The sequence below is a fragment of the Nannobrachium achirus genome (assembly GCF_963921795.1).
Source record: "Nannobrachium achirus genome assembly, chromosome: 19".
Taxonomy (NCBI): domain Eukaryota; kingdom Metazoa; phylum Chordata; class Actinopteri; order Myctophiformes; family Myctophidae; genus Nannobrachium; species Nannobrachium achirus.
The window spans coordinates 35,239,262-35,252,169 of record NC_137826.1 but is presented as its reverse complement, the minus strand read 5'-3'; the positions used below and the strand labels follow the sequence as shown (position 1 = coordinate 35,252,169).

At 42.3% G+C, this 12,908-nt stretch overlaps 1 protein-coding gene across 1 annotated transcript in view; it reads right to left on the bottom strand.

Annotated features, from left to right (window-relative positions):
- Window positions 1-12,908, bottom strand: part of LOC308304795 (glutamate receptor ionotropic, kainate 1-like) — a gene marked incomplete at both ends in the record, with an annotated part of 75,494 nt that overhangs the window by 18,828 nt on the left and 43,758 nt on the right. Inside the window, one exon of the mRNA XM_080749425.1 lies at window positions 8,511-8,618. Coding sequence (XP_080605551.1) covers window positions 8,511-8,618 — 108 coding nt within the window. The remainder of the gene's footprint in view (window positions 1-8,510; window positions 8,619-12,908) is intronic.

Genomic DNA, 12,908 nt, shown 5'->3' with positions numbered 1-12,908 from the left:
CACGCGGGACTCTCCTAACCCCAGCTCACTTTGCTAGGCTGGGATGGCTCAAGGTGGAAGATAGAATACAGAAACATGCAATGGGCAAGATACTCAAATGAACAGTACCCGTGTACCTGTCTACAGTAACTACTGTACTTTTCTACAGTGAGAGATGCCCATGGGCATAACACCAGAGGGAGCCCCTCTGACCGTGTTCAAGTTGTTCCCTCAACCATGGGAGAAAAAAAAATCATTCTAGTATGCTGCCACCACAATGTGGAATACCCTCAGCCAGGGGGCTTCAACAGGGGGTCCGGGACCCCTAGGGGGTCCTCAGAGTTACTACAGGGGGTCCTCCAAATATTTGTGTGATAGAAACGTTTTTCCTCCTTTTTTTATATTAACTACTTGAACCCTAGCGTCAATATTCTGATAACTTTAGCCGAAAATAGCCGATCTACAAGCTCACAACGCCTCGAGGCGTTGTGTAAAAGCATTGGTGTAAAAGCATTGGTGTAGAAGGGAAAAAGAGCAAACTAAGTACAGAGTGAAAGGTCAAGTTTATCAAGTATTGACGGTTCAAGTGGTTAAATATCTGAAAACACAAATTGACATGAATCCAAAATACACTGATGATCGTCAAACCATGAAATATGGAATCTCTGAAAAGGTTGTGGGGGTCCCTGCTTCATCTATCTCTCAACTAAGGGGTCCTCGGCCTGAAAACGTTGAAGACTCCTGCCCTCAGCCATTAAAGATCTTGATTCCCTATCCACACTTACTAACCTAACAACATGGCTGTCTTCAGAGTAGAATTCTATCTATTCCCTGCCAGTTTGAGTCGAACAATGCACTCCCCCAGCGAGCTCCACTGAAGATATTGCTACGTATATCCACAGAACCTACAGTCTTGACCACTTCTTAAAAACTATATACATCAATCATTCACCGCTGTATTTTAAAATGGTTTTTCAAAATAGTAAAAGAAAAGGCAAAGAAGTTTAGGGATAAGGGGTAAGGCACAGGCGAAAATAGGGCCCTATGAGTGATTTCCCAATCAAAGATAATAGTATGATTCACACTCTGAGGCTTCTTATCTAATTCAGTTCACCCTTAGTAAGTCAGAAAGAAAATGTGCTTACGTCGTACACCCCAGATAAAAGTTATCCATATCTTCTGCCCCATTTACTGGTACTACCTAAAGGGCCAGCACTATACCAGAATACATAAATTAGCCCTACTATTTCTTGCAACTGCAGATGAGTAAAGAGAGTGATGAAGTGTGGATTTAATTAATTTTACTTAATTCAATCTCTACGGTAACATTGATTTAAAGTTTTACTATGTAACTTTTTTTATAAAACAAATCTTAAAATTGTCCTAACTGTTAAATCGCTAAAGTTTTAGAACACCCACTCCGTTATTTTCAGCTTCTGAAGCCTTCTCTTTATATGTTTTCTATGAGCCGTGAGGGGGGGAGAATTTCGCGCCATGATGACGTAATCTGCATCATCTGTATACGTTGTGTATACGTTGCCCAATCACATCGCCGATCATGCACACATGGTACACTACCGGCCAATGCAGCGCATCTTGAAGTGGGGTCGCCATATTTGTAGTCGCCCGTGTGTCTCTTTACTCAAAAGCTAATCTCGCCTACCAGGCAGGGTGAAGTAGTCCGTTTCTCCGGAATGCCTGAACGCACAGGAACCAGGGACCCCTCTAAAGATAGCTCTCGGCGTTGTGGAGGCAGACGCGGGGGTGTGAAGGTACGAAAAACGGGCGAAAGACGCGAACGCGACCGCGGTTTGCTATATGGCTACTGACCACTAGTTGAGAATCTTACACAGTATAGCTTTAAAGCAGTTGTTTTATGAAATAAGCAAATAATATATAGCCTAACAAAGCGGGGGGAAAAAATATATACTCTGTTACTCTGCCCCTCCATGTACTGAAGCATCAAATGTATTTGCCTTTTGTCATTTTGAAGCTATTCAGATACTAAACTGGCCCAACAACGCCTATAAAATCAGGGGCTCATGTTATAGTCGACCGCAAAGACAAAAACCAAACAGTGTCATTAAGTTTTACAATCACTAAGCCATGGATCTACACAGCAGCCGCTCATTTATCGGGCCTGTCAAAGCAGATCCCAACAGAGAAAAGTAAAATACTCCAGTATCTGGCCTATACTCCTGTTCGCAATTTGGTGTGAGGGGAGTTTCTCACCTGAACTAAGTCAGTGGGTCCCTAGACATGAAAAATCACAGAGGTGCTCGTCCGCCATAGTGGCACGAATGGCGCAATGGCCAAATCAAATATGGCCGCCATCGGCTATAATGAAAATCCAACTTTTGTGTATATGCACAAGCAATACCTCCATTCTGACTAATTTGGGTGCGGGGAATTCATTTCTGATATTGTTTTGACCATTTTGGGTGATTTGGATCTTGAAAGGTCATGGTCAAGGTCATTTTGTAATTCCGAAGACCATGGCCACAACTTGGCCATTGTTAGGAGTAAAAACAGGTGCTGTAGGTCTAAATCAACTAATTCTGACATGTATAATTCATTTCTGGTATTGTTTTGACCATTAAGGATCATCTTGTCTTTGAAATATCAATATCAATGCCATTTTTCAAAAACGATTTTGTCTTTACTAGCACTTTTATTTTATTTTTTCATAATAGTTTGTTTTGTTTATAACAAAAGACATACTAGTGATACATATAAGTAAACACCCCCATTTAACTTTAAAGGGGGACTTTAAATGGGTGTTTAAATGAGCAAATAAGACTATTTACGAATAAAAGTGACAAATAAGATCACATAACAAAATCACACACAAAATTAAACAACAATTTCCCTCAAAGTGCACCATATTGTGATTCTGTGTATGCAAGTTAGTGTGATGTGCTTTTACAGGATGGATTTGCCATTGTTCCATCACAAAACATGATGCACAGAACTCCATCAGCAAGGCAGCAATAACGTTGAGTGTCACACTTCAGACATGGCAGGAGTGTACTAAAGCCAAAGTGTTCCTTCCATCCATCAGGGCTTGACATTGACTTTTTGAGGCACTTGTCCTTTGGACAAGTACATTTCTCATTCACTTGTCCGGGCACAAAAGTCACTTGTCCGGATAAACTGAGTCAGACATTGAAATAGAATGAATAACAAAAGGACTGCTAATGACCCTCCTTGCTCCCTCCACTCCATAGTATAGTATATGGGCAGTTCATAGTCTGCATACAGCACAAAGGACAAGCCTAATGTCATGACCTGATCCATGTTCTATTGGTTCTAGTCTTTCCTCAGGTTCCTTGGCTGTTGCAAGCAGGTGGCAAGAAATGCACTAGAAAGGTGCCTTGTTGGTCTCAGCTGTGGTACTTCTCTGCTTTGTCTTGTTCTGTCAAAGTCTTTGCCTCTCAGTCTCCAAAGTTTGTTAGATATATTGTACTTGGTCAGAATGCATTCATCTCCAGTCTCCAAGGCATATGTGCCTTGATCACTGTTTAGTGGTGCTCCAAGATCAATGCTGTGGAAGCATTTCCAATTTTCACCAGTGCCATTCTGCAGCCAGTGCTTGTAAATATGGGGTGTAGTATAGCAGTTACGCGAAGGAGACAACAACTCTCTGGGGTCCGCCATAATTCCGACATCCCATTATTCCGACCAATTAGGTTAGTGAAGGTTAGGGTTGGTTATAATGGAGTCAGTACATGCACCATGTGTCAGCCTCCTCAATCCTATTCAAGATGTCTGGGATCTCTACTCCACCTTTGTCATCTTCATCAGAGACAATGGTAAATGGACTGCATTTACAGTATATAGTGCTTTTCTCCAAAGCACTTTACAATTCACCCATTAACACACCATGAAACCATGCAAGGTTCCATCCAACCTGCTCATCTGGAGCAGTAAGGGATTCAGTGTCTTGCTCAAGGACACTTTGACACATAACCAGGAACAGGGTTCGAACCTGGAACCTTCAGATTTCAAGGCAGGCGCTCTATACCGAGCCACTGTCGTCCGACAATGATGGTAACATTGTCACAGGCTTGATTGGACACCATATTCCGAACACACAGCTGGAGAACTGTTTGTTCTCCTCAGACACCCAGAATTTGGAAAGTTGCTGAGGGATGGATGTGTCTACTAGTAAGACGCCTCAGGGCGACATGCGTGCCAATTCTTGGCCATCTGGCCAGTGATGTGTATTGGACCAGTTACACATAATGGAGACCCCTGCATGATCAGGGGTCAACAATGTTATGTCAAAACATGCCAGATATGTCCTTAATATTGATGACATTGGGACAGGGATCTCCATATATGGGCATAAAACATATGTTAAAAGTCAAGCAGGGCCATGGCGAGTTAGGGCCTGGGTTTGATGTCTGGGGATCCCCATATATGGGCATGAGGGGATACCCTAACAGGGCATCAAAAAGGTAGCACATCCAAAACTTTAAATCAGTGGAGAATAAAGTACTCACGTTTCCACTTTTTTATTGGCACAAACCAACAAGAACGCTTAAGCGTTTCGGCTATGAGCCTTCATCAGAGCGTTCTGGGTGTGTCTGTCAGCTCTGTTGTCTCTGATGATGAGGGGCTCCCTGCAAAAGGGGCTGGTGGTGAAGAGATCCCAGACCTCGATCTAGATTGAGGAGGCTGGTGTTACATGTGGAGTCAATTGAACCCATTATAACTAAACCTATCCATAACCCTAACGTCAGGATTATGAGCGGACCCCATAGAGTTGTCGTAGTCTCCTTTGCATTAATGCTATACTACACCCTAAACATTCAAGCACTGGGGATGAAGGAGATCTGGCTGCAGAATGGCACTAGGGGTGCACTATGGCACATGCTTCCACTGCATCAAGCAGTGTCTCATCTTGGAGCACCACTAGCCAAGACTGGAGATGACTGCATGAGCCAGGTGGGGACTAAGTATGCAGCTATGGCTTCTGACCGAGTATAGTACAATATCTTAAAAAACTTTGGAGAAGCAAAGACCTTGACAGAACATGGTAGCAGAGAAGTACAGTACAACTGCTGAGACCAACAGGGCACCTTCCTAGTGCATTTCTTGCCACCTGCATGCAACAGCCAAGGAATCCGAGGAAAGACTAGAACCAATGGAACATCGATGGATGGAAGGAACACTTTGACTTCAGTACACTCCCATGTCTGAAGCGTGACACTCGTCGATATGGTTGCTGGGCTGGTGGAATTCTGTGCATCATATTTTGCCATGGAACAATAGCAAATCCATCCTGTAAAAACACATCATACTAACTTGCATCATAATACACAATCACAATATGGTGCACTTTGAGGGAAATTATTATTTAATTTTGTGTGTGATTTTGTTATGTGATCTTATTTGTCACTTTTATTCATAAATAGCCTTGCTCATTTAAACACCCATTTTAAGTTAAATGGGGGTGTGTACTTCTATTTATACTAGTATGTCTTTTGTTATAAACAAAACAAACTATTATGAAAAAAATAAAATTAAAGTGCTAGTAAAGACAAAATCGTCTTTGAAAAATGGCATTGATATTGATATTTCAAAGACAAGATGATCCTTAATGGTCAAAACAATACCAGAAATGAATTATACATTGAATTAGTTGATTTAGACCTACAGCACCTGTTTTTACTCCTAACAATGGCCAAGTTGTGGCCATGGTCTTCGGAATTACAAAATGACCTTGACCATGACCTTTCAAGGTCCAAATCACCCAAAATGGTCAAAACAATATCAGAAATGAATTCCCCGCACCCAAATTAGTCAGAATGAAGGTATTGCTTGTGCATATACACAAAAGTTGGATTTTCATTATAGCCGATGGCGGCCATATTTGATTTGGCCATTGCGCCATTCGTGCCACTATGGCGGACGAGCACCTCTGTGATTTTTCATGTCTAGGGACCCACTGACTCAGTTCAGGTGAGAAACTCCCCTCACACCAAATTGCGAACAGGAGTATAGGCCAGATACTGTATTAAAAACAACACTGATATACACGTATAGATCTTATTTCAAAACAGTTGCCTAACAGGACATTAATTTTAGAACGGGTACACATTATAGTGTATTATTATTTTATGCTATAACTATTGAAAAATAGCAGATATACAAGCTCACAGCGCGGCACCGAGTGCCGCGCTGTGAGCTCGTAGATCTGCTATTTAAAAAAAATCGTGAACATTAGAATTTTGACCCAATTCTATAAGTGTCTTTTGAATCCTTCTAAGGTTTTTTGAAAAACCGATATGTCAGCAATCTGGCTAGCCATCGTCAAAGAAAAGGTCCTTTTCACTTAACTGGAGCTCAGTTAGTCTGTTCTTGAGAGACTAATATGTCAGTGGTTCTCAAACCTTTTCATGTGAAGGACCCCCAAAATTATATTTATTTGGCCACGGACTCCCATCTCAAAATATTTAGTTCCAGGGACCACCCAGAAGCAGAATTTGAGTTACAAACGTTCGCTTTGAAAATACATACGATTTGCACACATTTTCACGACTTTTTCAAAAATAGCAGATCTACAAGCTCGCAGCGCGGCACTCGGTGCCGCGCTGTGAGCTTGTATATCTGCTATTTTTCACTGGTTAAAGCATTCAATAATTCTAGGCCTAAATGGGTAAGACATGGGACAGGACAGGATGCATCAGACGAATTCTGATGTAAAAAAATAAAATAATTCTCTATCAGACTCCCAAGGTACTACATGTACGGTACCATCCACACCACATCCGCACACCACAAACACGCACGAGTGCAAGCATGCCTATAGGACAGGATGCATATCAGACGTATTTTGCTGTTAAAAGAAAATAAGAAAAAAGGAATTCTCTATCCAACTCCCAAGGTACTAGATGTACCACCCAAAAACTAAATTAGATAGACAGTAACCACAGCGGTGGAGGAATATAACTCAAGAAGGCCAAGAAAAATCAGCAAGTGTACAATGTGTAATGTCCAAAAGGAACAAATCTAAAAGAGAAGGGAAAGATCCTTCATTTCCCCAACTACTTTCATTAAGTTTAGCTTCTGCCAGCATCCTCCAGAGTGCATTTAACACACCACTGCCCAAGAACTAACATGGCTGCCACGGCTTGATAATTCATTTATCAGGACCATAAAGCCAAGCATTTTATGCATGGTGCATTTCCACGTAGAAGAATTCCCTTAGAGGGGAGGGTCTGTGAGCTAAGACTTATTGAATGGAATTACAATTACTGCATAAATCACACTCCTGTGCCCGGACAACTGCGTCCGTCCGTCCGTCCGTCCGTCCGTCCGTCCGTCCGTCCGTCCGTCCGTCCGTCCGTCCGTCCGTCCGTCCGTCCGTCCGTCCGTCCGTCCGTCCGTCCGTCCGTCCGTCCGTCCGTCCGTCCGTCCGTCCGTCCGTCCGTCCGTCCGTCCGTCCGTCCGTCCGTCCGTCCGTCCGTCTGTCTATCTGTCTGTCTGCCTCTTGATGGGTTGACAGTACAGAGACACAGAAAAGGGACAGTGGTACAGAAGCACAAGCCATGACAAAGCAGCATAAATGACAAGGAACAAGCAACCAATTATAAAGACATGAACTGTAACATCTCCTAGAACAAAATTAATGAAAACTAATCGTTTAATTCAAGGGTCTTCAACAGGGGGTCTGAGACCCGTAGGGGGTCTTCAGAGTTACTACAGGGAGTCCTCCAAATCTTGATAGAAAGTTTTTTTTCTCCTTTTTTATATTAACCACTTGAACCCAAACCCAAAATAAACTGACAATTGTGCTGTCAAACAATGAAACTATATGGAATCTATGAACCGGTTGTGGGGGTCCCTGCTTCATCTCTTTCTCAACTAAAGGGTCCTTGGCCTGAAAACGTTGAAGACCCCTGGTTTAATTCCTTTGATCCCCCTGACATCCTGACAACTCCAGAACAACACCTTTTTCAACCCCAGCAAACGCGGGCGGACAGCGATGTCAAATACGTGGCACTGCTGCTGTAAACAAAACCAGTGAAGAGAGACGGGGCTGACAGGGCGAGTGTTAAAAGAAGACGCACAGCATATACAATGGACCGGTCCTCTACATTGGAATGGAAGGGAGCTGGGAACGGGAAAGGCTTAGGGGAGACACCGCCACGGGCACTCGTGCACCAACCTTGATCCACCTTTTATTGCGTTGTTGACTTCCGGCCTGCACCAAACGCTATGGAGGATGCAAAGAGAATGATATAGAAAGGAGAACATAATGCAGTTGAAAAAAATAACTTAAAGCAAAAACAATAAAACAATGGATTAATGGTGTAGAAGGGGACTCTGTCTTACTCTTTCTCCATCTCTTCTCATCTCTCTCACACACAAAAATCCACACAGACACAGACACACACACACACACACACACACACACGCACGCAAGCATGTACACGCATGCCTAACAGGACAGGATGCGTCAGACGTATGGGAAGTAGCAGCATGGGAGCGTGTAATTGGCTGCTCCGGGTTCTCGTGCTCACCCTGGCGGTTCCGTCCTCCATGAGGCTGATGATGTCCAAATTAAAGTCCCTCCTCAGGCCATCTGTCTTATTAAGAATGATGCGTCCCGTCAGTCCGTCCCACTGGGCCTGCGGGGGAAGGGACAGACATGCAGGGGAGAGTTTGAAGGTCTGTCTTCATTCCACTTGTCTCCGGAGACTAATGGCTACTTTGGACCAAGCTTTCCTCAAGTTGAAGTGAGAGGAGGAGGATGAGGAGGAGGATGAGGAGAACAGGCCATAACAGAGAGGAGGTCCAAATGGATGGAAGAATTCAAAGGTTTTAGGGGTGCAACTAGGGCTGTCACGATTATGACATTTTACATGACGATTATTTGTCACTCAAATAATTGCGATTAACGATTTAATTGTTGGCTTGTAGGCTTTGAAGTTGCACATTGCAGATATGACACATAACTTAAATATACAATATAACTTAAATGACAACTTTATACTTAAAAAATAACATTGTTAGTGAAAATAGCAGATCTATAAGCTCACAACGCGTCGCATCGCGACGCGTTGTGAGCTTGTAGATCTGCTATTTCCAATACTTTTTGATAGTGTTTGAAACTATATTAACATTTCTCAACATGGAAACGATTATGACGATTATGCAAAATAATTGCCATTACCTCAAATAATTGCGATTAGACGATTATGTAATAATTGTGACAGCCCTAGGTGCAACAGTTAATCAAACAAATCAATTGAATTGATTGTAAAAAAATATTGCTAATCGATACTTTGTAATAAAATATAACATTTAAAATCAATCCCTATTTTGGCCCCATCATTATACAGTAGGTGAGACATGACCTGGTGAGCTTGTAGTTCTGCTATTTTCACAATTGAGCGACGAAGTATAAAATAACGGTTAAGAAAACAATATAAAAGAAAACACACTTCTCGATTATTTGATTAATCGAAAAAGTAATCCATACAATGAAAGCTACGAAAATAATCGTCAGTCGCAGCCATAGAAGGTTGCTACATGGTGCATGCTGTGTGTTCACACCGCAACCGAGTATTTCCTGGTGAACCTAAGCACAACGGTGGGGGCTTTGGAGTGTGGGGATTGGGGAACACACACCACTGACTATTTCTGATGATGGAGAGGTTATATAGCTTAGCCTTTATGTATTGAGAATGAGAGGCACTCTTGAGTCTTGCCGATTTAGTAAGAGACTGCAAGATATTTAAAAATTATTTGGGGCCATGATGATAACCTTTTCTTCCCACAACTAGACTAAGGATTTATATTGTCTGTGTTATTGTTTACAACCACAATTATTCACGTGTGGCAAGATCGCCGTTCAGTAGTTTTTAGTAGGCTATAGTGTAGGCTTAGAAGCCTTTTCAGAAGTTAATTTAATGCTTTCCATTTAATGATTTCCTTTATCCTCATCTAATCTTGCGCTAATGCACGCAACTGTTTTTGCCATGTTTTAAGGCAGTGTAGGCTTTTCAGAAGTTAATTTAATGTTTTCCATTTAATGATTTCCTTTATCGTCATCTTGCACTAATGCACGCAACTGTTTTCGCCAGGTTTTAAGGTCTTATTTTAGTTGTTTCTCATAAGCTCGCAACCCTCCTTGCCCATCGGCCCCCACCTTTGCGCACAGGTTCACCGGGAAAACCGCGGTCGCGTGCACACCAGATTTATCATTAAACTGATAACACACCAGATTGTCCAGTGTGCCACAGGCATCTGTTGCAGGTTCATGTACTGTTCACTGTAGCTGGTATGTATGTTTGCGTACGTGTGTGCGCGTGTGTGCACTGCTGACAAATGAAACATAATATTTAATTTAAAAATGAATACATATAGGATTTTGAGTCATTCAACAATGCAAAATCATAAACATAGTGGTGGACCAACATTACATACAGTATAGTATAGTATAACAGAACTTTACAATGGCCAGTGTCATTACAGTTAACACTGCATGAAATTATTGAAGGGAAAAATTGAAAATGGAGTCACTGTTGTATGAGGCTGTGTGGTGCTGTGACAACTGCACACGGCTGTGAAAAGTCAGTATTAAAAAACAGAATGGGAAACAGACGGACGGACAGACAGACAGGGACAGACAGAGAGGCGCACGCACCCACACACACACACGCGCTTCTTTTTTATCTGTCATGTATTATTTATTTTCTATGAAAATGTAATTTATTTTTGTATATTTTGCACCCAGTTTGGATAGATTTATGGATGAATTCCCATGTACAGTATGGAATGTAATACATCAATATAAGTGTGAAAGAGAGGAATATATACGTAGGACACATACGCCAGGAGACCGGTCGCCCCCGGTCTCTCATTGAAAGCTCAAAACACTCCAATGTCAGGTTAGACCAGTGGCGTAGACAGAATTGAACCCCCGACTAGGCCTGCGCCCGTCTGGGTAGGCCCGGGTGTGCGCCGCGCGATAGCGCGGCGCGAAAAAAAATCCACGTTTTTCGGGTCGGATCGGGCCTTCTGGTGTGATTTGGGTCGGGTTTCTTTGCATGATTAAATAATCAATTAATGCTTGTTTTTGCCTTCAATTTCATTACAAATAAAATTAAACCAATCACTCATTCATTTAATAATGTCAAAATCATTCCCACTGAATGAAGACACTTTACATACATTTTGGCCATACAGTTTTACTGATTAAAAGAACAACAGTAATAATAGTGTTCTATATAGAGAACGAAACAATGTCATTCTGGCCTGGGGACAGCTGCCCCTCTGCAAAACGAAATTAAATATGTATATGTGATATAAAATTCGGATCGGTAAATAGCTCTGCACGTTTGCATTGCCAAGCTTCTGCATGACTGCATCCTATTTAGATCAATCTAAAATAGACAGTAGATGTTTTTTCGTTTATAATAGTCCATGCTAATTATTATTGAACCATTGTACATGTTAATATTTCACCAACATACACATAGGACACTATTTCTCATGTATAGGCCATGTTAATAGCCTAACTCAATTTTACAGCGAACGAACTAGTCTCGGTCATGTTAGCCTGCCAAACTCTGTGAGTGAAACAAGCGACCAGGTCTATGAAAACAAACAAACAGTTTCAACACTTGAGCTCTATTACATTAGCTATTTTCGAGAAGAATGTTGAAGGCAAAGGCCAAATAAGCAACTACACTTCAGAAACAAGCCCAAACAAAAGCAACCCGCGACTACAGACTATAAAGGAAAACAAGACCAACGTCGCTTATTATGAGCAAACCTGGCAACAACATGCCGTTTGGTGAGAAGACGGAGAAGACACCTTATAACAGCCTCACACCGCACAGACAGACAAATGTTCAAAACCAGAGGGTAATGAGCCTACTGACTCTGACTTACTGAATTCACACGCAAAGACCATGCAGCCAAACACACTAGTATCACTGTAACACAATGCACACACCAACACAGCACTGTGCGTAAAGACGCACAAGCGGACAGCTGTTCTAGATAAGCCCAATTAAGTGCCCAACAAATTGACCAAAGCTTGTTTATATGTCCTACCTTATCATCATCATCATCACCTATCCTTCTTGGGACGCGGCCGCTCCAACGCATCATCCACCACGTTGTTTTTATCTGTCACTGTCAGCGCCGGCGACTCCTCCTCTGGGATAATAATAATAATAATGCACTGTCCTCCAACTCCACTCTGTCCAGCGCCGGGCTCTGATAGCTCCACTTCCCGACAATAAGGTGACTTGGTTGTGGGTAGAACATCCGATGTAGACAGCACTACGGCCGGTAGCGACGCCTGCTCGCCCTCGCTGATAAAATCATTCTTTTCACCAGGCTGCTGCTGGGCTGCATCTGCCTCCAGATATTTTCGTTTTTTATATCTTACATTCTCTGCAATTTGCACAGCATGGTTGAACGCTGGTTCCATCTTCTATTAAGGTAAATCCCGCCGCCACCATTTTTTGAACGAGTTCCATGACGTAAGGAGCAAACCACTTGAGCAGGGGGAATGGAGTCTCTGCCTCCCTCTACTAGTCACAATCAATTCAACCCCCCTCCCCAACGGATAATGGACCGGGCCGGCCCAGTTGTCTCTATCAGGGCCGATGGGTGGTGACGTGCTTTTATACTTATTAGTATTACTTATTTTTGGGGAGGGCTCGGCCAGTTATTTTAGTTGTTGTAAGGATGCGGCTATCATGACTATATGACTTAATATATTATTAAAAAAAAAAAAGAAAAAAAATATTTATAATTTTTTTTTTTTTTTTAGATTTTTTTTGGGTGGGCACAAAAATGAAATGGGTGGGCCTAGGCCTAGTCAGGCCTACCCGTGGCTACGCCCCTGGGTTAGACATACAGTATTACAGCTGCTTATAGAGATATGGAGAGTAATACAA